Source organism: Miniopterus schreibersii (genome assembly GCF_964146895.1).
Source record: "Miniopterus schreibersii genome assembly, chromosome: 1".
Lineage (NCBI taxonomy): Eukaryota > Metazoa > Chordata > Mammalia > Chiroptera > Miniopteridae > Miniopterus > Miniopterus schreibersii.
Window position 1 is genome coordinate 144,082,046 of NC_138101.1, and position 22,206 is coordinate 144,104,251.

The 22,206-nt window shown below is 43.9% G+C and overlaps 1 protein-coding gene across 1 annotated transcript in view; it reads right to left on the reverse strand.

The window, feature by feature from the left end:
* EHD4 (EH domain containing 4) overlaps positions 1-22,206 on the reverse strand; it is a 79,493-nt gene that overhangs the window by 43,979 nt on the left and 13,308 nt on the right. Inside the window, exons 2-3 of the mRNA XM_081153843.1 lie at positions 15,368-15,544; positions 2,825-2,922 (exon numbers count right to left, since the gene is read on the reverse strand). Coding sequence (XP_081009969.1) covers positions 2,825-2,922; positions 15,368-15,544 — 275 coding nt within the window. The remainder of the gene's footprint in view (positions 1-2,824; positions 2,923-15,367; positions 15,545-22,206) is intronic.

A 22,206-nucleotide genomic window follows, 5' to 3' on the forward strand; every position in this document is an offset into this window, starting at 1 on the left:
GTGGGTATTGTGATCTAGGAAGCTGGGGAGATGCAAGTAGATATGAGCGTGTGTGAGGCTGTAGCACTGTTTGCAATAGTTTAAGCAGAAGCAGCTTTAAAACAGTATATATTCTTTGGGGTTAATGCGTTGGAACTGTCAGCTGAGTAACTCCAACCACCAACTGTGCCCAAATACGGTATGATACTAGAGCTGGGGAACACTGGCCCTTCGCGTATTTGCTATCACTGTTTGAAGCTCTGTCCTTCCTCACCAGCTGCTATTTTTTCAGGGTGCCAGGGACCAGCCGACTGGTTGGAACCACATGTGCTATTTCTGTGCATAGGATGTGTGTAAGCACATGTCACAGTAAGCCAGACCAGGATATGAGTCAGACTATTATAAAGTGTTAAAAAGGACTGATCTTCAAAGCATCCTGAAAGCATCATGCTAGGCAACACTACTGCGAAGGAGCTACAGTTTGAAAGACACTTACAATTACTAAGCAAAGGAGAAATCCTGAAGAATATGGGTGATTAGAATTGGCCAAAGGCCTACCTACCAATGAAAAGAAGTGGACAAGGTTGAAGCTACAATCTAGGTCTTAGAACTTCAAAGTAAAAAAGAAAGATTTATTACCAGGACCACATATTTCTCCAGCAAACCTCAGTCAGACATGTATAAGTAGTGAAACATGGGAAGCTTGGAAAAACTGTGGAACATGGGTTTATTTTCCTTTTAAAACAAAACATTAAAAAAATTTTTTTAAAAAATATATCCTTATTGATTTCAGAGAGAGGAAAGGAGCGGGAGAGAGAGATAGAAACATCAATGAGAGAGTGATTGATCGGCTGCAGCCCGCAACCTGGGCATGTGCCCTGATCAGGAATTGAACCCCGATCGCCTGGATCCTAGGTCGACGCTCAACTGTTGAGCTAAGCCCGGCCGGGGCTAAAACAAAACATTTTATCTGCATAGTAACTTTCATGGGGCCAGTTAATGGTCCTAAACTGGCTCTTAAAAAAAAAGTATTGGCACTGAGGTGTAAAGATACAACAAGATGTCTATCTATAGCACTATTTGTAAGAGTGAAAAAATTTTAACCATCACACTATCTACAAATTAGCTAAATAAACTATTTTACATCCCTTTGATGGAGCCTAAGCAGCTATTAAATGGAATAAAGTAATTTGAATATACTGGCATGGAGTGATGTCTGTGACAGATTGTTAGGGCAAAATCAAGCTGTAGAAAATGTGCATAGTGACCACATTTCTGTTAAAAATGGTATGTTGTATATGCATAGAAAACAGTCTCTAAGGAGCCAGAGAAAATCATTAATAACTGTCATTTGTGACAGAGGGAGATTTTTGTTACATTCTACTCATTGTTTGAATACTTTACAATAAACATTACTTTTACAACAGAAAATAAAACTGACAAAGATAGTTAAGAGAAAAGAACAACATTAGCCTGACTTCTGCTATAAGTGTAATGTTCTTGCAGGCCTCAGGGCAGCCTAGTGACCCACTGAGCCCCTGGCCAAATGCGTGAGGCACAACCAGGCAGCCCTGAGCTCTCGGAGAGTCCCTGGAGGCTGCGGTCAGCATCTCTGAAATGCCACGAGAAAGGAGGGTGCTCGGACGAGGGAAGTCCATTATTTACCCCTCTCCTGGGACACTTGCTTTCTAGTTCTCTGTGGCCTCTGTAACTACACTTCTGCTTCAGGAGCACCATGGGAGTTCCCTGCGTGGCCATGGGTTATGGCCATGACCCCAGACAGGTCCCTGCTGGGATCATGGCCATGGGTTATGGCCATGCAGTGTTCAGCATAGTTTCACTGACTTGCTGTTCAAGGGGTGGTGAAGAGCTGTCAGCTCCATCTTCTCCCTCCCAGCAAAGCCTGGAGGGCTTATCCTTTGCTTCAAGGGCCAGGATAAAGGGAACTTGACCTGTCTCTGTGGCCATAGGAATCCATTATGGTGCCCTCCCAGTCAGGAAGTTCCCTTCTCTAAGTAAATTGTATCCTTTGGTCTGCCCCGGATGCCCCCTTTCTCCAAGAGGGTGGGAGAGAAAGCAGGTCCATCTGTTTAACCACAGTGCAAGGGTCTGGAAACAGTGACTGCCTCAACCTTCTTTCCTGAAGGCTAAAGATGCCGACCTCACTGTTGTTGACGAGCATTTTCTATTCTTCATCAATTTCCTCTGAATACCGTGCAGTCTCTCTCTCCTTCCCACCCGAGCTACCCTCAGGTAATTCCTGGTCATCCTCCAGATTCTGGCTCAAATTCATGTCCTCTGGGAGCCTTTCCCAACACCCCACGGCCAGGCTAGGTCCCCTTATACTGATATACAGCCCCATCTCAGAGCACTTATCCCAGCTCTCATTTTCTATTTATTTCTGTGAAAATGTGATTAACGTTTGTCTTCCTCAACAGAACATAAGCTCTGAGGGCAGAAACTGCACCTGCTTTGCTGCACTCACAGAGCACAGTACAGTGTCTGGCGCCAAGTACATACCAGTAAACGCTCAATAAAAGGATGCCGAGGGGGCAACTGGGTGGAATATGTGCAATGGGGGAGGGAGGAAGAGCAGCTGGGAAGGCTCTGGCCCTTGTTGTCATTAGCTTGCCTCCTTTATTTTTTGTCATATGTGTCCAAGTGAATGGTTAGCCAGATTCCTTGGTTATTTCTTGGGGCCCCTGCGGCTCTGGATCCTGGGGCTGCCCAGGAATGTTGGGGGTGTCCTGGAGCATGGAGAGAATACACTAGCGACAGAAATCCTCTGCCAACGGCAGAGAGAGTCTTGGCCAGCGTTGGAGGAGGCGGGGTGGGGGGCACTGACCTCGGCTAATGCGCTGCTTCTCTCCAGACAGGATGCCAGGGCTGTCGATGATGCTGATACTCTTCAGGACCTGATTGGGCAGCTGGGAACACATGAATCTGGAAGAAAGAGAGCAAAGGTGGGATCAGAAACTGCCTTGCAGAGTGTTCTAACCATGAGCTCCTTGGCCTTCCTGGGCTACTGACATCACCTACTGTAAAGTGGGGGCTTGTAGGGGACTGATGGGACCACCACTGGGACTACCACCCATGGGGCAGGTATGGAAGGGGCCCTGGCACCTGCTGCTACCTGCCACCAAATTCCTTACTGTTCATTGTGATTTTTGCTAACATTTATTGAACACTTAGTTATTTTATAACATCATCTCATTTGCTCCTCGTATTATTCAGAAGGGAGAAATTACTGTTAACTTCAGAGAGGTTAAGTAACTTGCTCAGAGTCACTCAGAGCTAGACCTTAAACCCAGGTCAGTCTGACTCCAAAGCCTGTCAGCCTCCCCAGCACTTCCCCATGCTGCTCCTTGGCCAAGCATCCAGGTTTCTCCTCCCAGTGAATCCCATGCCTCCTCCAGGGTCCCTGCCCGACTGGGCAGGAGCATCCCGAGCTCCCTGCCAGCCCCTGCCTTATCCCTAAAGTGACCTCGGAGGTACTGGAGCCTGTTTTCACTGTGTGATGCCCTAGGGACTCAGCACCCAGCCTGGCACTTGCTATGGCTTCAGGCTCAGAGTGGGGCAGGCACCTGTGGGCAACCCCTCAAATCTTCCAGGTGACTGAGTCCTAGGGGTGCCCTATAAGTGGATGAAGGGGCAGGGTAGGGGACGGACCTGGCTAAGTTTCTCTAAGCCTCCTTCCTTGTCCATCACTTCCTTTCCTTTTCCTTCTGCTCTCCCTCCTATGGTTCTGGTTGGCTTCCCTGGCATAGGCCTCATGAGGTAGAGTGGAGTGGCAAGAAAATTGTGGCCTGGGGCTCAGCAGACCTGGGTTCAGGTTCAGCTCAGCCTTTGCCAGTAAACTGCTGTGGGACCCTGGACAAGGACTTCTCCCCTCTGGGCCTCAGTTTCCTTTGTAAATGGAGACACTTGGACCAGGGCCTGGTGAGTTTTTTTAGCTCTAACACTGTCTAAGTCTAGAGTAAGGGAGGGAAAGGCTTTGTTCCCTCCACCCAGGGCAACAGAGCCCAAAGTGGATCTCTTTTAGGCACTGGGTATGTCTGAAGGTAGAAACTGTACAGGGAAAGGAAGCCTCTCCTTTTCCCACATTGTCAATGCTAACTTCCATATCTGTGAGGGCAGAAGCTTGAAACCCTTGTGAAAGCTCAATTTTTCCATTCAGTGGAGCTGGTGGGATTACTCAGAAAGTAAATATGCTGGGAATGCAGGACAGGGAGGCCTGCTCAGCCTGCACAGTGCAGAGGTGGACAGCCCTGAGCTTTTTCTGTAACTACTGACCTTTCAAAATAACTTTCTTTGAAGGTGCTCAGGACAAGTTTGTCATACATTCTTTCCTAGATATTCAAGTTAGCCCGGATGATGTAGGAAAGACATTATGATCATTTTGTAGCTAGAAAAGTTGAAGCTCAAAGTAGTTACCACATCCCGAGGTCATGCCACGAATGCATGGCTGGCTGCAGAGCGCAACCTAATGTTCTGATGTCATATGAGTGGAACTCAACTCAAAAAGTTAAAAACCTCACAAAGTGAAAAATAAAGGGTCAAGTTATTTTAAGAGAAGCCCCTCATTTCTGATTTTTCCTGCCCCTCCTGCACCCTCCACCTTTATATAAACCCCACTGCCCACCACTTGGAGATCTGTCAGAATAAAGTGCATGGGGATCCCCAAGCATTCTTTGTAAGTTCAAAGAATAAAAAATGCCACATTCAATTCTCTAGAACCGGGGTAGGAACAGAGTTCTGAGCACATCTGTGTTGGACCACACTTCTTGTCAGTAATGATTTGGTCTCTTATGACAGTCCTGTCCTTTCTATCAGATGGCTGGAGACATTTGGCAATCTGGAAAAATTGCACATATGTGGAAAAGCATTTCTGGGAGAAGCTGACCTTTCCCCCCAAACCACTCAATATCAATATTTCCGAAAAACAAACCTCTGAATTCTATTGTAAAATTAACAGAGGGATTCAAAAATTTATCACCTGTCCATTTCCTCCTGTGCAAAATGACAATGTTTCAACAACTCCCAAGGCTCCTGACACATCAGCAGAGGCAAAATGTATGAGTCACAAAACAAAATGCAGTCAGATATGGTGAAGTTGCCACACAATAAATAAGGAAGAGAGCTGTGGGGCCAGGAGGGGTAACTGCAGAACAAAGGAGGGGAAAGAGGGGAAGGGGAGAGGAAGGCAGAGAGGAAGAGGAAGGGAGAGGGAAGCAGGGAGGGGGGAGGGGAGAAGCAGGGACTGGAGGAGAGGGGCCAGGGGGAGAAGAGGAGAGGACACTAATGTTCCAATTCAAGGAGGAAGGGAAAGAAGGAAGAGGGGGAAGGGAGCACCCAGAGAGGGGGTGGTTGGGACTGTGTCCAAATCTGGGCTCCACTCCACAGAAGCAAGCATATAACGGGGAGGGGGATGGGGGGTTGGGGCGGGGAAGGGAGCACAGAGCACAAGTCAGCTTTCAGAACCCTTGTGGGGGAAGGACTCAAACTCTAAGGGTTAGAACCACATGTACGTTTTCTTAAATAGCTGTAATCAGAAAAAAATCCGAATGCAATCTGTTAAAGCAAACCTATCTTATGTTTATGATCTAAGAGAAGAAGATAAAAAGCAAGGTTATTTCTTGGGTAGGTTGCAGTCAGCCATGGGTCAGGTCTCCCCTGCTATGTGTGTTGCTGAAATGTTTCCAAGCCCAGATTTGCTGTCCCAAGATGGATTTCCTGCTCCTTCCTGGAGTGATTAACATGAAGTGTATCCGTTCCTTGCCTTCTACATTTCATGTGAAATATGCAGACATGTCAGTTAAGTCCAGGAGCCTCACATAAACTTTTATAAAGTGTCTCCCTCATCCAGGGCTGACTTGATATTTTATTTTCTGATAAAAAGAGGGGACCAAGTCCTACTCTGGACCCCTTTTACCTGTCACCCCCACAACTCAGGAAAGCTCTGGGGCAGCAGAAAGCAGGTAGGTAAAGGAATGGTCTGGGTTGTAAGGTCTTAGGCCAGAGGAACAGTACAACAAGGGGTGAGATTAGAGTTCTTGAAATTGCTTCCAAACACTAACATTCCAGTTCACTGGTCAACATTTTCAAAGAACTAGGCACTACCTTAATACTGCTTTTGATTTCCAAACAATGTAGTGATATCTAGTAGTTAACTCACTGGATCCTCACCACAACCTCAGAGGTAGGGGCTTTGTATTATTTTACAGAGGAGACTAGGGCACAAGAGGGGTCACCGACCACAATTTGCCAAGTCGCATGGCTGGTATATGAAGCGCTGGGATGCTAACCTGGCTGTTCCGACTCCAGAGTCCAGGTTCTTAAGTACCAGGCTGCACCTACCATTTCATGCATTTGAACCACAACAGTGCACTTTATCACACAGAAGGCAACATCCTAAAACAAATGAGTGACATGCCATAGTCCTGAAGTCCCCACTGAAGAGGCTCTGGCACGTGACTTTTTCTCCACCCATTGGTGCAGGGTGGAGCAATTAACAGGAGGCTGTGGATCCAGGCTCTGGCCTCTTCCTTGTGACCTCCTGTAGGTCTCTGAGCAATTCTGAGAACTCCCAGGCTGTGATTAGGTTCAAATAAACCTAAGCTCCCAAGGAGAGGATACGGAGCTATTTGAAAGCACCTCCCTTACCAGCTCACTTTACTGATAAGAGTAAAACCAGAGATTACACAACTTCCTATTTACACAGTAAATAGCATACAATATACAAAAAGGCTTTTGAGCCCTAGCTTGTTCGGCTCAGTGGATAGAGCATCAGCCCACAGACTGAAAGGTCCTGGGTTCGACTCTGGCCTAAGGGCAAAGGGCACATATCTCAGTTATAGGCTTGATCCCTGACCCTGATAGGGGTGCTTGCAGGGGGCAACCAGTTGATTTGTCTCTCTCACATTGAAGTTTCTCTCTCTCTCCCCCTTCCACTCTATCTGAAAAGCAATGGAAAAAAAAAAAGACTTTGACAACTAACCTGTAATAATTTTATATGGTCCTACCACACATATGTCTGATTTAACCTTCTACTGCCTAGGAGCAATTTATTTTAAATCCACACTATAAAAAGCCCAAAGTTACCTATCCCCAGATTTTACGGAATTACCACTTTTTCAAGTAAAAGATGGTTGAATATTGGCAATTTCATGTGGTTCAACCTAAATATGTGCTTTTCTAAATCTGCCTGTCATGGGGGCAGGGGGGGAGGCCGGGTGCAATGCGCCAGTCAGTGCCAGTGCCCGGAAAGTCTGCTTGAGCCCAGGCAGTAGAGCTGGTTTTCGGGAATGTCAGGACCAGGACTGTATAGGCGGCTGCCAATAAAGAACAATAGTTTCATCACTGGGGAGCCACCACAATCCTGAGGTTAAAGATTAATGGGAAGAGCTTCAGAGAGTTTATTATGAATAAGCACAGCACGCACACAAAAACCAACTAATGCCTCAGATCAAAAAATTTTTTTTGCTGGTAAATCAAGAGTGATTCTTAAGAGTGATTCTTGGCAAGAGCTTATTTCCCTTAGTCTCTGCAGCTAAATTAGCAGGTGGGACCAGCACATGTCTGGACTGATGCTACACGCTTGTATTAAGTTTTTATTTTTATTTATTTTTTAGTTTAATTTTTTAAAATTTATTTTTATTGTTGAGAGTATTACAGATGTTCCACCATTTTCCCCCCTTTGCGTCCCTCCACCCTGCTCCAGCCCCACCCTAGGCCTTCAACGCACTATTGTCTGTGTCCCTGGGCTATGCACACATGCATATAAATTGTTTGGTTAATCTCTTCTCAACTCCCACCTCCCCCGAGATCTGTCAGTCTGTTCCGTATTTCCATGTCTCTAGACCTACTTTGTTTGTCAGTTTATTTTGCTCATTAGATTCCACATATAAGTGAGATCACGTGATATTTGTCTTTCTCTGACTGGCCTATTTTGCTTAGCACAATAATCTCCAGGTCCATCCATGCTGTCTCAAAGGGTAAGGGAGCCTTCATTTTTACAGCTGCATAGTATTCTATCGTGTGAATGTCCCACAGCTTTTTTATCTACTCATCTACTGATGGGCAGTTGGGCTGTTTCCAGATCTTAGATATTGTAAATAATGCAGCTATGAGCATAGGGGTACATATATTCTTTCTAATTGGTGTTTCAATATCCTTAGGATATATTCCCAGAATTGTTCCATTTTTAATTTTTTTGAGAAACCTCCATACTCTTTCCCACAATGGCTGTACCAGTCTGTATTCCCACCAGCAGTGTACTAGGGTTTCCTTTTCTCCACATCCTCACCAGCACTTGTTGCTTGTTGATTTATTGATGGCAGCCATTCTGGCAGATGTGAGGTGACATCTCATTGTAGTTTTAATTTGTATTTCCCTGATGATTAGTGATGTTGAGTATTTTTTCATATATCTCTTGGTCATCTGTATGACCTCTTTAGAGAAGTGTCTATTCAGGTCCTTTGTCCATTTTTCAAAAAAAAAAAATATCTTTATTGATTTCAGAGAGAGGAAAGGAGAGGGAGAGAGAGAGACAGAAACATCAATGATGAGAGAGTCATTGATAGAGCCCGCAACCCGGGCATATGCCCTGACCGGGAATCGAACCCCGATCACCTGGATCCTAGGTCGATGCTCAACTGCTGAGACACGCCCGGCCGGGGTGCTTTGTCCATTTTTTAATTGGATTGTTTGTCTTCCTTTTGTTGAGTTGTATGAGTTTCTCTATATATTTTGGAAATTAAACCCTTATCGGATGTATCATTGGTGAATATGTTCTCCCATACAGACAGTTCCCTTTTCATTTTTGAGGAGGTTTCTTTTGCTGTGGAGAAGCTTTTTAGTTTGATGTAGTTCCATTTGTTTATTTTTTCCTTTGTTTCTCTTGCCCTAGGCATTGCATTAGTGAAAATTCTGCTATGTGAGATGTCTGATATTTTGCTGCCTACGTATTCTAGGATTTTTATGGTTTCATGACTTACATTTAAGTCTTTTATCCACTTTGAGTTTATTCTTGTGTATGGTTTAAGTTGGTGGTCCAGTTTCATTTTTTTGCAAGTACCTGTCTAATTATTGCAACATCACTTATTGAAGAGACTATCTTTATTCCATTGTATACTCTGCCTCCTTTGTCAAATATTAATTGAGCATAATGGCTTGGGCCGATTTCTGGGTTCTCTGTTCTGTTCCATTGATCTACATGCCTGCTCTTGTGCCAGTAACAGGCTGTTTTGATTACAGTGGCTTTGCAGTATAGTTTGATATCTGGTATTGTGATCCCTCCAACTTTGTTCTTTCTCAAGATTGCTGTGGCTATTTGGGATCTTTTTTGGTTCCCTATAAATTTTTGGAGTATTTGTTTTAGATCTGTGAAATATGCTGTTGGTATTTTAATAGGGAGTGCATTGAATCTATAGATTGCTTTGGGTATGGAAATTTTAATGATATTAATTCTACCAATCCATGAACATGGTATATTCTTCCACTAGTTATACAGTATTTTCTTCTATCTCTTTTTTCATTGTCCTGCAGTTTTCCGAGTACAGGTCTTTTACCTCCTCGGTTAAGTTTATTCCTATCTATCCTAATTATTTTGTTACAATGGTAAATGGGATTGTTTTTTTAGTTTATCTTTAGTTTAGTATATCTCTCAGAAAGATATAAAAATGCCATTGATTTCAGGGTGTTAATTTTGTATCTGCTACATTGCCAAACTCATTATTAAATCTAGTAGTTTTTGGTGGAGTCTTTAGGGTTTTCTATGTACAATATCATGTCATCTGTGAATAACGACAGTTTTACACACTCCTTTCCAATTTTGATGCCTTTTATGTTTTCTTCTTGTCTGATCACTGTGGCTAGGACTTCCAGTACTATGTTGAATAAAAGTGGTGAAAGTGGACAACCCTTTCTTGTTCCTGTTCTTAGGGGAAATGGTTTGTTTTTGCCCATTGAGTATAATGTTCGCTGTAGGTTTGTCATATATGGCCTTTATTATGTTGAGGTATGATCCCTCTATTCCCACTTTGCTGAGAGTTTTTATAAAAAGTGGGTGCTGGATTTTGTCAAATGCTTTTTCTGCATCTATTGATACAATCGTGTGATTTTTATCCTTCATTTTGTTTATGTATCACATTTCTTGATTTGCGAATATTGTACCAGCCTTGAATCCCTGGAATAAATCCCATTTGATATGATGTATGATTTTTTAAATGTATTTTTGGTTCCGACTTGCTAATATTTTGTTGAGGATTTTAGCATCTATGTTCATCAGGGATAATGGCCTGTAATTTTCTTTCTTTGTAGTCTCTTTATCTGGTTTTGGAATTAGGCTAATGCTGGCCTCGTAAAAAGAGCTTGGAAGTCTTCCCTCCTCTTGAATTTTTTGGAATAGTTTGAGGAGAACAGGTATTAGTTTTTCTTTGAATGTTTGGTAAAGCTTGCCAGTCCAGGACTTTTGTTTGCTGGAAGTTTTTTGATCACTGCTTCAATTACATTGGTTGTTATTGGCTTATTCAGGCTTTCTGATTCCCTGATTGAGTTTTGGAAGATTGTATGTTTCCAGCAATTTGCCCATTTGGCCCAGGTTGTCCAGATGCATATAGAAGTTCATAGTATTTTCTTACAATCCTTTGTATTTCTGTGGTGTCAGTTGTTACTTCACCTCTTTCATTTCTGATATTATTTGTGTCCTCTCTCTTTGTTTCTTGATGAGTCTGGCTAAAGATTTATCAATCTTATTTATCTTTTTGAAAAACTAGCTCTTCGTTTCATTGATCTTTTGTATTGTTTCTTTAGTCTCTCTGTCATTTATTTCCACTGTGATCTTTACTATTTCTTTCCTTCTACTTACTCTGGGCTTTTCTTGTTGTTCTCTTTCTAATTCTTTTAGTTGTAGGATTAGATCATTTATTTGAGCTTTTTCTTCTTTCTTTAGGTAGGCCTGTAATGCTATGAACTTCTATCTCAGGACTGCTTTCACTGTGTCCCATAGATTTTGTGTTCTTGTGTGTTCATTTTCATTTGTTTCCAAGAATTTTTTGACTTCTTCCTTTTACTCATTGGTAACCCAGTCATTGTTTAATAACATGCTATTTAGCCTCCATATGTTTGAATGTTTTTAAGATGTTTTTTATCATAGTTGATTTCTATTTTCATGCCATTGTGATTTGAGAAGATGCTTGATATGATTTCAATCTTTTTGAACTTGGAAAGACTTGTTTTGTCTCCTAACACATAGCATAACACACATACACAAAACAACTAATGCCTTAGATTAAAAAAAATTTTTTTTGCTGGTGAATCAAGAGTGATTCTTGGCAAGAACCTGTTTTCCTTAATCTCTGCAGCTAAATTAGCTGGTGGAACCAGCATGTGTCTGGCCTGATTCTGTACACTTGTATTAAGTCAGTTTTTAAAAAATTCCCAATGATACTAAGTGACTATATAATACTCATAATCTAAAAAAAGTCTATTTAGTAAAGCCTCATTTAATTACAAACACAGAGGTAATAAAGAGAGTGTAAGTCCAAAAATATGCATATGTATTCTACTATTGCTAAATTATCACACAAATGTAAGACAATATTTTTTTATCATCACCATCATCAGGCCTGGCTAAAATGACAGATGCACTAAAAGTACTGTTTAGATCCCTTCCGGTTTAAAGTAAGTTTCAAAATTTAATCCCTAAGGCCAATGATTAAAGTTATTTTTTTAAAAAATCGAGGCAATGAAGAAGTAAATGAGATTAAGAATTTCATCTGTGGAAGACTACATTCAAAATTATACTCTATGCTAAACTTCAAACAATATCTGTAGCTATCTGAATTTGAAAATCAGACTAACATTTTTAGAAAAGTAGATTGAGGAGAAAACATAACATCCAATTCAAAACAGACTGCAGGGGGAAATGCCAGAAGCCAATGACTGACACTTGTTGAACTGACCAAAATAACTGGTATCTGTCTCCCAGGGCTCATGGCCTCAGGGTGCTGCTGATATGTCCATCTCCTCTGCGATGTGGAACTGCCTCCTGATAAGAGATTCTGTAATCACATTCCCAAGGAGCAACTCCAAGACAGGCCCATTTGTGGAATTCCTCTCGGAAGTGAAGTTACAGAATGTCACAGTAGTTGTTTCCACAGAACTCTTTTTGTTCTAGACTCAACTCCTGCTTTTATTGCTCAAGTATGGAATTTCTATAATTTAAAGCTGCCCTTTTGGGAATCTGTTTTCATTTCTCAAAAATGCACTGTAGACTGCCTGTTACGTTCTTAGGAACCAGAATTGGAGATTGTGACTCAGGCTCCACTGCTTTGCTTAATGCTTTCAGGCTGGTGTCACCTTGGGAAGTACTATGCTCTTTTAAAGATGCTGCTAGGGGCAAATGTCCAAGCCAATGCCCTATAATGAGGGGGCCAGGGCAATGGACCTAACCCATGGGGGACTGGTGGTTGCTCAGTGGGGAAAGAGTAGTTCTCCACAGCAGGCAGACAATTCTCTTTTTTACTAATTATTGTATGTTGACCTCATTCCTAGAAAGTATGCTATATAAAAAAAAGTTTCCCTGCCTTGATGCTAAAATTATGTACACATCTGAGCGCCCTATACTAACTGACTCTCTTATATAAGTGCTGGGGTAAACAGCAGCCTTTTCATCATTGTTGGTGGGCTATATTAAGAACAGCCTTGTAAGTTAGATAGGGGGGCATTAGGCAATGATTCTTAGTCTAAACATTATATCACTGGGCAGCTTAGTATATTGGTCAATAGCAAGGTTCTGGGTTCCAATCCCAGCACTGCCACTCAGCTGAGTGACCCTGTGGGAGTTAAATCAACCTCTCCATGCATCAATTCCTCCTCTCTATGTTGGGGATGATAGTAGCACCTAGTCACAGGGTTTTTGTGAGGATTTAGAGCTAATGTAAAGTTAGAACAGTATCTGACACAGTAAATGCCATATAATTATTTGCTATTATTTTTCTATATATTCTGAATTCAATTAACATTTGATTATATAATGCATAGATTATTTTCTGCAAGTTTTCAATTCTGTGATAATGAACCTTGCCATTCAAAATCTTCCTTCCTTCCTTATCCTCACCCAAGGAGTGAGGATATTTTTCCACTGATTTTAGAGAGAGTGGAAGGGAGGGAGGGGAGAGAGAGAGAAACATGGATGTGACAGAGACACATTGATTGGTTGCCTCCCACATGTGCCCCAATGGGGGTAGGGATTGGACTTGCAACCCAGGTACATGCCCTTGACCCTCGACCCTCTGGTGTGCAGGCAACACTCTAACCACTGAGCAACTCCAGCCAAAATCTTTCTTGAATGCTTTGTTTTCATACTCATCTGCTAAATGTTTGGGATTTGAAAAAAAAGAAAAAAAAAATCTGTTGGGAAAGTAAATCACCGGCCAAAATTTAACAAGCCAAAAGCCACTCTTCCTACTGTTTCCCTCGTGAACATGGACTTTACAAAATGGGAACTTGAAAAAAGTCACAGCTTATTTCTTTTTTAAGCCTTTGTCAGGCAAAAAGAGAGAAAGACTAAGTGCAGTGGTAATGAAAGCGGAGGACTCCAGGCGGCCTTCCACAGAGAAGGATGCTGTACCCTGCACTTCCTTTCAGGGCCAGTCTTGAGACAGGAAGCCTGCCCCATGACCATGGCTTCCTAGGAGGCCCTGATGGGGGAGCTTCTTGTCCCACTTCCCCTCATGTGGTTTACTCCTTCCCATGCTGCCTGAGAGGGGGCCTCTGTGGTCCCCCACCCCCGCACCGCTCGACCCCTACTTCTCCCACCAGGAGATGCTCTGGAGTTAAGGAATAAACTATAAATCACTGTCAGCAACAAGATGAAATTTCTCTCTGGCTCCATCTACACCATCGGCACCTTTCTATTCATCCTACTGCATAGCTCCCTCCCTGCTACTTGGATGCTGTCTTTGATCTGTGGTAGGAGCATAAAAAAGCCCTTAAAAGAGAATAAAGTTCCAAGAGAGTTCACGTTTTCACAGAAGGCACCTGTGAAGGTTGCCTGGGCCACTGTGGGCAGAGCCACCGCACGGCACCCAGGCATATCATTCATTCCACAGTCCTTGTGAACGGCGCCCCTGGAGTTGTGCAATGAGATGCCTCAGCCTCTGGGAGGACAGCAGTCAGTTAGGAGGATACATGCTAGTTTTAAAAACCAGCTAAAAAGGAGGAGTACAGCTCAAGCCTCTAGTCTGTCAGCTCTAGTCCCACCCCTCCCTAAAGGGGCTTAGATGATCCCCAACCTGTCCCCGAACCTCCCACAGCCCGCTCCCTCAAACCAACCAGTCTAAAGCAGTAAACTCTTAAAAGAGAAGATGAGGGGAGAGGGGAACAATAGAAAAAAAGAAAGAGAAATGTTAAAAAAAAAGGCTAGGTGTGGCAAAGAGGGGAGGCAGGTAAGAGCGGATCATATCTGAGAGGGCAGGGCCGCCTCCAGGAGAACCTGCAGGCTTGTTCTCTGCCCTCTCACCTGTTTCGTTGGGAACTCTGGTGAAAGGTTACAGGGTAGTACAAATAAACGCGTCTCCAGAGAAGACAGAGCCTCAGCTCTCCTACAACTTCACATCTATAAATAATGCCCATGTATGAAAATTAACTTTTTGTGTTGTTTTAGCTCTGCTTCCCCTGCTCTGCTCTGATAAAAAGGAAGCAGCTCACAGCATGGGAGTGAGAAGCATAAGGGACAGCGGGGGGGGGGAGGGGACCTGTCTTGCAATAATCAACAGACTAAATCTGGGGGTCACGTGTACCTCAGGGGTCCTCTGGGCTCTGCATGGGAGGCCCTGGCACACTGCCTGAGCAGTGGCCATCCAGCCAGCAAAGGGAGCTCACACCTCACAAGGCAACTTGATCCATTTCTGTGCAGCTCAAACTATTAGAAATTTGTTCCTTATACTGTGTGGCCTTATAATGTCCAATCCTGGGCCTTAGCTCTGCCCTCTGAAGCCTCCCAGAATAGGTGTAAATGATCATTTTCTATGAAATTCTTTCAAATGTATATTTTAAATTGACTTTAGAGAAAGGAAAGGAGTGAGAGAGAGAGAAAAACATCAATTTGTTGTTCCACTTGTTTATGCATTCATTGGTTGATTCTTAAATGTGCCCTTAATGGGGATGGAACCTGCAACCTTGGCATATGGGACAGTGCTCTAACCAACTGAGCTACTTGGCCAGGGCAAGTTTCAAACATTTGAGTATATATTCTCTATAATGTCTCTCTTCTAGAACAGACATGCTCTGTTCTTCTGTTTTTGAACCTTTACACGTAATTGGCAAGAATTCAAAGAAAAGTTTTAAATGACCTGACCAAAGATGGCAGTTTGCTGGTCCTTACCGATTCAGGAAAGCATTTCCAAAGCGACCGAGCTTTCGAAATGGCTTTTTGGGGTCCACGACTAAAGCATTCCCGGGAGTGCTGCCCTCGCTTTCCCCATACATCACAGCGATGAAGGAATCGGTGGTGGGCTCTGGACCAATCCTCATGCCAGGGAAATCTTGCTCCAGTAAGTATCTAGAGAGAGGGGAGAAAAGAAACTTAGCATGTTGTCACAAAGCAAAAGGTCAGAAAGCTTCCTGGGTCTACCAATTTTTAACACAATCATTTAAAAATATAACCCCCCAGAAAAGGAGACTGACTTACTCTTTTGCTAATGTTTTTTCAAAGCTTAAAATCTACAGACCTTTTCCCCACCCCCAGCATAAGAAGCCTAGGGAACAAAGTCAGACATCTTTCAGACTGACTGGGCTTCTAAAAGTGCACCTCTGCTCAGCACAGCAATTCTTGTTCGTGGTTCCATTGGTGCAACAGACACCACCCCAGAGAAGTGTACCCAGCCAGCTCCTATGTATCCTGGAAGATGCTGCTCAGGCCCACCTTCTTTAGAAAGTGCCCCTGTCCCTCCAGCGTGTTGGGGACAGCTCCTCTGTGGGTCCCGGGCACCCTGTGCCTGTGGCCATCATGGTGCTCACCATGGGTACTGTACTTCTTTGCTTGCTGTCCCTTGCAGTCAAGCCCATGTCTGTGGCCAGACCCATATCCCCAGCACCCAGCACACATCACTGTGCCTGCCCAATGAATGAAATAATGAACCATTTCCTTCCTTGTCACTGATAAGTCTATGAGGCCGGCACATCCTCCCTTGTGCATTTTACAGCTCCCTTGGGCTCTTGGAGGCTGTAGCCATAGAAGATGATTTCCAAATAATTCAGTAGCAATAGAGGCTACTATGGAGGAGGGAGGTGAAGGAGGGGAACTCAGATTAGATATCACCAGGGCCATCGTTAGCCCTGTACTAGGATTCAGGGTGCAGCAAGGAGGACTCCAGCTGGATTTTACCCCCCAAATGTCCCTTTGCCCAGGGGCCCTTATGTAGTTTAACCTGCACAACTGTATACAGTGGCCCTAGCAAATGTCATTGGGGATTCTCATTCAGTGGACTGAAGAGACCAACTGATGTGATACGGGGCATTACGGCTGGCTCAGTGACATGTGGAGGAGGGGCAAGTCTATTTTCTGTGGGAACTGGTTGAGCCCTAACAAAGCTCCCCACCCCCCACCAGCACTTCATTCAGCTCAAGTCACTTATAGAGTCCTTCCCTCCCCACCAAAATTCCCTTTCCATGATGTAGGAAGACAGTGTGCTTATGCAAATATGGGGGGGTGGTGGCAAAGACCACTCCCTCCTTTCTCTGCAACCAAGGGGAACATGAAGAAGGGAGTAGAGCTGACCCTTGAACAATGCAATAGAATATCCACATATAACCCAGCCGGTGTGGCTCAGCAGTTGAGCATTGACCTTTCGATTCCCAGTCAGGGCACATGCCCGGGTTGCGGGCTCTGTCCCCAGTGAGGGGTGTGCAGGAGGCAGCTGATCAATGACTCTCTCATCACTGATGTTTCTGTCTCTCTCTCTCCCTCTCCCTTCCTTTCTCTGAAATCAATAAAGACATATTAAAAAAGAAAAAAGAAAATCCACATATAACTTTTGACTCCCCCAAAACTTACCTACTAATAGCCTACTGTTGGCCAGAGGCCTTACTAATAACAAACACCATACATTTTGTATGTTATATGTATTATAAACTGCAAAGGGAAGGGGGTGAGGGGAGGTAGAAGAGGGTATAGGGGAATAAGTGGGACGGAAGGAGACTTGACTTGGGGTATACACATGATGGCTTATAGAATTGTACACCTGAAACCTATATAATTTTACTAACCAATGTCACTCTAAGAAAGTTAATAAAAGAGTAAAAACACTGTATTCTTACAACAGAGTAAGCTAGAGAAAAGAAAATGTTATTAAGAAAATCATAAGGAAGAAAAAATACATTTACAGCATTTGCTAAAGCAAATCTGCACATATGTGGACCCGCACAGTTCAAACCCATGTTGTTCAAGGATCAACTGTACTTTGGAGTACATTTCACTCTTTACCAAGCAACAGGTGGAAATGCAACACCTTCAGAGAACACTTGACAGCGACTGTGAACAGGCCTGGGGGTGGGGAGTGGTAGGAGAGTGTCCCGGTTCAAGGTGAGTGGAGCAGAGTCGTGTCCCCACCCTGCCAGGGAGATGACACTTCACCTCGGTGAGAGGCTCAAGGGCAGAAGCCTGCACAATTTACTCTAGCTGCCCATTCCTGCAGCTAACAATCTCCTTGGTCCTAATCTATTTCCTTTATTTCTACAATGTCCTGACTGGTTAAATTTAAGCCCAGTACCTGTGGTTTTATTTCCAGGGATAGAAGAAAAGAACTGAACTATCAATTGTCCAACACAATCTTGCCATCTTTCTATGAATAAGAAATTAAGCCACCCTTTAGACCTGTTTTCTACATAAATAAAAGTGAAATTGTTTAGCAATCTTAGCAGGCTATTTCTAAACGTTTAATTCATTTTGTGGCTAGTTTTAATGCCATCCAAAGTTACTTTATTTCTGTGAAGCTGTGGAGCACCAGAATAGATACATCATTTAAATACATCCCCTGAATTTACAGTAAATGTGAAAAAATTGGATTGTAGCACCCAGCATTTACCAAGTACTCACTACTAACCTGCTGTAATACAAAGCCCTCTATGCACACATTGTTTCATTCAATCCCCAACACTCTGAAGTGGGCACTAACACTCTCAATTTATAGGTGGGAACACTGAGGCATCAGAAAGGCTAAGCAACCTGCCCAAGGTCACACAGTGTTTCAGTGGAAATGGAATGCAGGCAGTTGGACCCCAGGTCTTGTGCTGTCTCTGGATATGTTTAACACTGGGTTCAAGTTGGTGGTTTGCTCACAAATGAGGAGCACAGGGGAGTTCAGGGCCATAGCACACAGTGTGCCACTGGGCATAAGGCACCATGACGCCATATTTCCTTAAAAGTGCAGGAAAAGAGCCCTCCAGATTGCCCTGCATGGTCTTTGGGCTGCCCTAACAACAGGGGCCAGCTCTCCCCCTTCTCCCTGGAGAAATGCTGGGGAGAAGACATGCTATTTTTAAAACATGTTCAAATTTAATTTTTAAAAATTTCAAAACCTTTTCAGACACCTAGTAGATTAGTAAATACTAGTAAATACTCTTAGGCGCAGAAATAGTCATGTTTTTAAATTCTTATGAAATTCCACACAAATACTGGTCAAAGTGACAGTGTCTTACATTTTGTAAAACTCCAGCATGTGCAGAGTGTATGTGGAGTGTGTGGATTTCACATATACATAGGAATGTGTAATTTAGGTTTGAGGGATCTCAAGTCTGAAGTTATCAGCAGCAAAGCTAGAATTCAAGTCCAGATCACACCCCTCCATGTCCAGTTTGATTTCCATGCCCTGTGGCCTGGATGAGGCTAAGCCAGGAGGCCCGGAAAGAGATGGAGGAAGGGGAGAAAATTGGGGAGAGGGGCCGGGGCTTGCAAGAACAACAGCCAATGTCACCAGGCTCCCTGCAGTACACACAGTTTCCAACACACAAAAAAGGGTTAGGCCAAATGTTGTTGTGAAACTTGACAGGCACCCTCCATAGAATCAATTGTAACTACAATGGTTAGCTTGCCAAGACAGCCCACAAAAGGTCACACATACCAATGAAACAGATAAGTCAGACAAGAACTGTAGCACTACCTTTTTTGGGGAAAGCTCACTATAATATGGCCCCTTCTCAGCACCTTCCCAGGCCTGGGCAGGAGGAGGACCCTCCAGCTCCAGGTGGTGGGGAGGTGAGAATGGGACACAGGAAGGGATGGAGGGTGTGTGGAAGCTGTAGTTAAGCACTGAGTCCCAGCAGGGCAATAACTCACAGGTTAAGGTGTGTAAGTCAGACCATCATTATGGAGAAGTGCCTGAATTGCTTCCTGATGTTTCATTTCTATAAAAGGACAGCAAACCCCACAATTTTGGAATGGCAGGAGTTTCAATGAAAAACCTAAAGTATAAGATTGTTTAAAGAAGAGCATGTTTCTTACTCAAGTTCATACTGTAATGGAAGCTAGAATTTCCTACGTAACAACCCTGCCAGGCAGAATGTTAACAAATAATTCTTTTTAAGTATGCTGCTAACATGAATCAATTTGAAGTAAAAAGTGCCCCTGAACTGTGACCTTGATAAATCATCCAATCCCAGGTAGAGGAAGAAGCAGAACTAGAAAAAATTACTGTATTTTATAGTTTGCTTATATTATTAATTTCCTTAGTGATACTTTCTCCCATAAATAAAAAGCCAAAATTCAATGTTCTATTTCATTAGCAAGGTAATACTAATTAAATATATAGTGTATGAGCACTTTAAAAAAATGCATAATAGTCAATGCTGGTGAGGCTGTAGTAGAATAGACACCTTTATATATGCTGGGGGATGAATAAGTTGGTATAACCTCCCTGAAAAGCAATTTGATACTTCGTGTTAAAAAAACCTTTAAAATGGGGGTAATTCTACTTTTTGAAATCCATCCTTAGGAAAAATCCTTAGGCACATGAAAAAGATTTCTGCCTGAAGATGTCCATTGCAGCATTATCTATAACAGAAAAAAAAAAATTGTGTTCTTTCCTATAGCTCTTATTCCCTCTATGATAATATAAAATTTACTTATTATTTTATGATTTATTCCCTACCTCCCCCTGGTAGAGTACAAGCTACAGGAAAGCAAGGCTTTTTCTCTCTCCTGTTCACTAATGCCTCCCAAGCGCTTGGAACCATCTCTGGCACATGGTTGAGATGGTCAATACTCACTGACAAAGTAGCCTCTCCAGTCTGTCTGAGGCCCCCGCTCCTCTCTCTTTCATTTCCCTACTCATAGCACAAATCAGTATCTGAAATTATCTCACGTTGCTGTTTGCATGTTACTGTCCCAGGAGCATACTGAAAGAGAGGACCCTCATCTGTCTGGCTCATCACGGTATCCCAAAATCTAACAGTGTCGCCCAGCCGGGCGCGGCTCAGCGGTTGAGCACTGACCTATGATCCTGGAGAATGCGGCTCGATTCCCAGTCAGGGACATGCCCAGGTTGTGGGCGCGATCCCCAGTTGGGGGCGTGCAGGAAGCAGCCGATCAATGACTCTCTCATCATTGATGTTTCTATCTCTCTCTCTCCCTCTCCCTTCCTCTCTGAAATCAATAAAGATATATTTTTTAAAAAAAGTCCTTATTAAAAACAAACAAACAAAACCCAAAATCTAACAGTGTCTGGCACACAGTAGGGGCAGAACCGGTATCTGTGGACTCACCGACTTTCTCTGTGCCCTCATCCAGGCGGTCATCAGGTTTGGCCTCCCTCCCTGACTTCTCTGCCTCATCATACCTCATTTGGACTCTGGTCACTCCATTCTTCCAGCGGCGTCCCAGCTTCCCTCTCCTCCACTTGCCCTTGAAGGTCAGATTCTTTTTCTAAAGTACCACTCTGAGGGCCTAGTCCTTCACAGGTAACTTCTATTCGGCAACCCCCGCAGCCGCCCCTTGCAGTCTGGGCTCTTGCCCCTCCCCTATGACCTTTTCTTCTCCCCTTGATCAGTCTCTTCTAGGCCTGAAATTCCTGCCCCCATCTTTCCTTGCTTCTTTCCTCTGGCTGGTGGGGAACCATGCCTCATGATGTCTACTATCTATCCAGCCCACTCTTTCAGCCACTTTACAGCCTCCTTTGGGGTGGTCCTCCTTGATCATTCCAGGCCTTTTTATTTTTTTTGGACACTCCCTGCCTCATCTTCTCGTGTGAGCTCTTCACAGAACACTTAGTAGTGGTGTTATTGGTGGGCCTCTTTCCTCTCTTCTGATAGGCTGCCGTTTCCTGCAGGCCACCTTCCACATACTCAGAACTTTAGAGCCCCAAAGTCTCTTAGGAATCATTTGGTTCAACCCCATTTCTGTACATGCGAAGAGACTGAGGAGGAGGGCAGGAATGTGACTTGTTGCTGGTCAAACTCGCCAGTGGCCCTGCAGGACTGGAGCCCGGAGCTCCCCCCTCCTGGGTCAAGGCTTTTGCTCTACGTTCAGCCCCACAGCCTTGGGGTCCTACCATCCCCGCCCCCCCCCAGCTTCTGGTCCTCTAAGCAGGACCTGCCAGGTCCATGAGTTAATATATAACATGCTAAGCAGATTCCCCAGAAGAGTTTTTACAATGGATGACAGTGAAAGATACACTTATGTCACACTGCTGGGCAGGCAGGCACGTGTCACAGGCAGTGAGAGAACTAAGAACAACCAGGACAGGGAGGATCTGACATAAGCCAACGGAGAATGAAGCGAGATGAGGTTCAAAACCAGCAACCTAGAAAGGAAGAGTCTGAGCGGATTCTGAGGTGTGATGTACAAAAACAGGTTACCCACACAGCCCAGGCATGAGGCTGATCAATTGTGTTAAAAAAAATTTTTGTTTAGACACCTCAGAGGCTTTCCCAAAGCCACAAGTTCCAGGGACTTTGTGGTGTTATCTGCGATAACAAAAATTCAAAGGAGCAAGAGGCCACAGGAAGCCTAGAGAAAAGAGTCTACCGTGATTCAGAGCTGCTGCCCCCGCACAGGCATCCTGTGCGTTGGACTGGGTTTCTGTCCCTGGCTCCACCTTGCTCTCCTTTTCCTGTGTTCTCAGAGAGGCTGCCAATTCCAGCGGTGATTGCTCCCAGAGTCTTGAGCCAAGCCATCAATGTAAAAAGGGACAAAAGGGACAGACATTTGTATTCCAAGAAGAGGGGTGG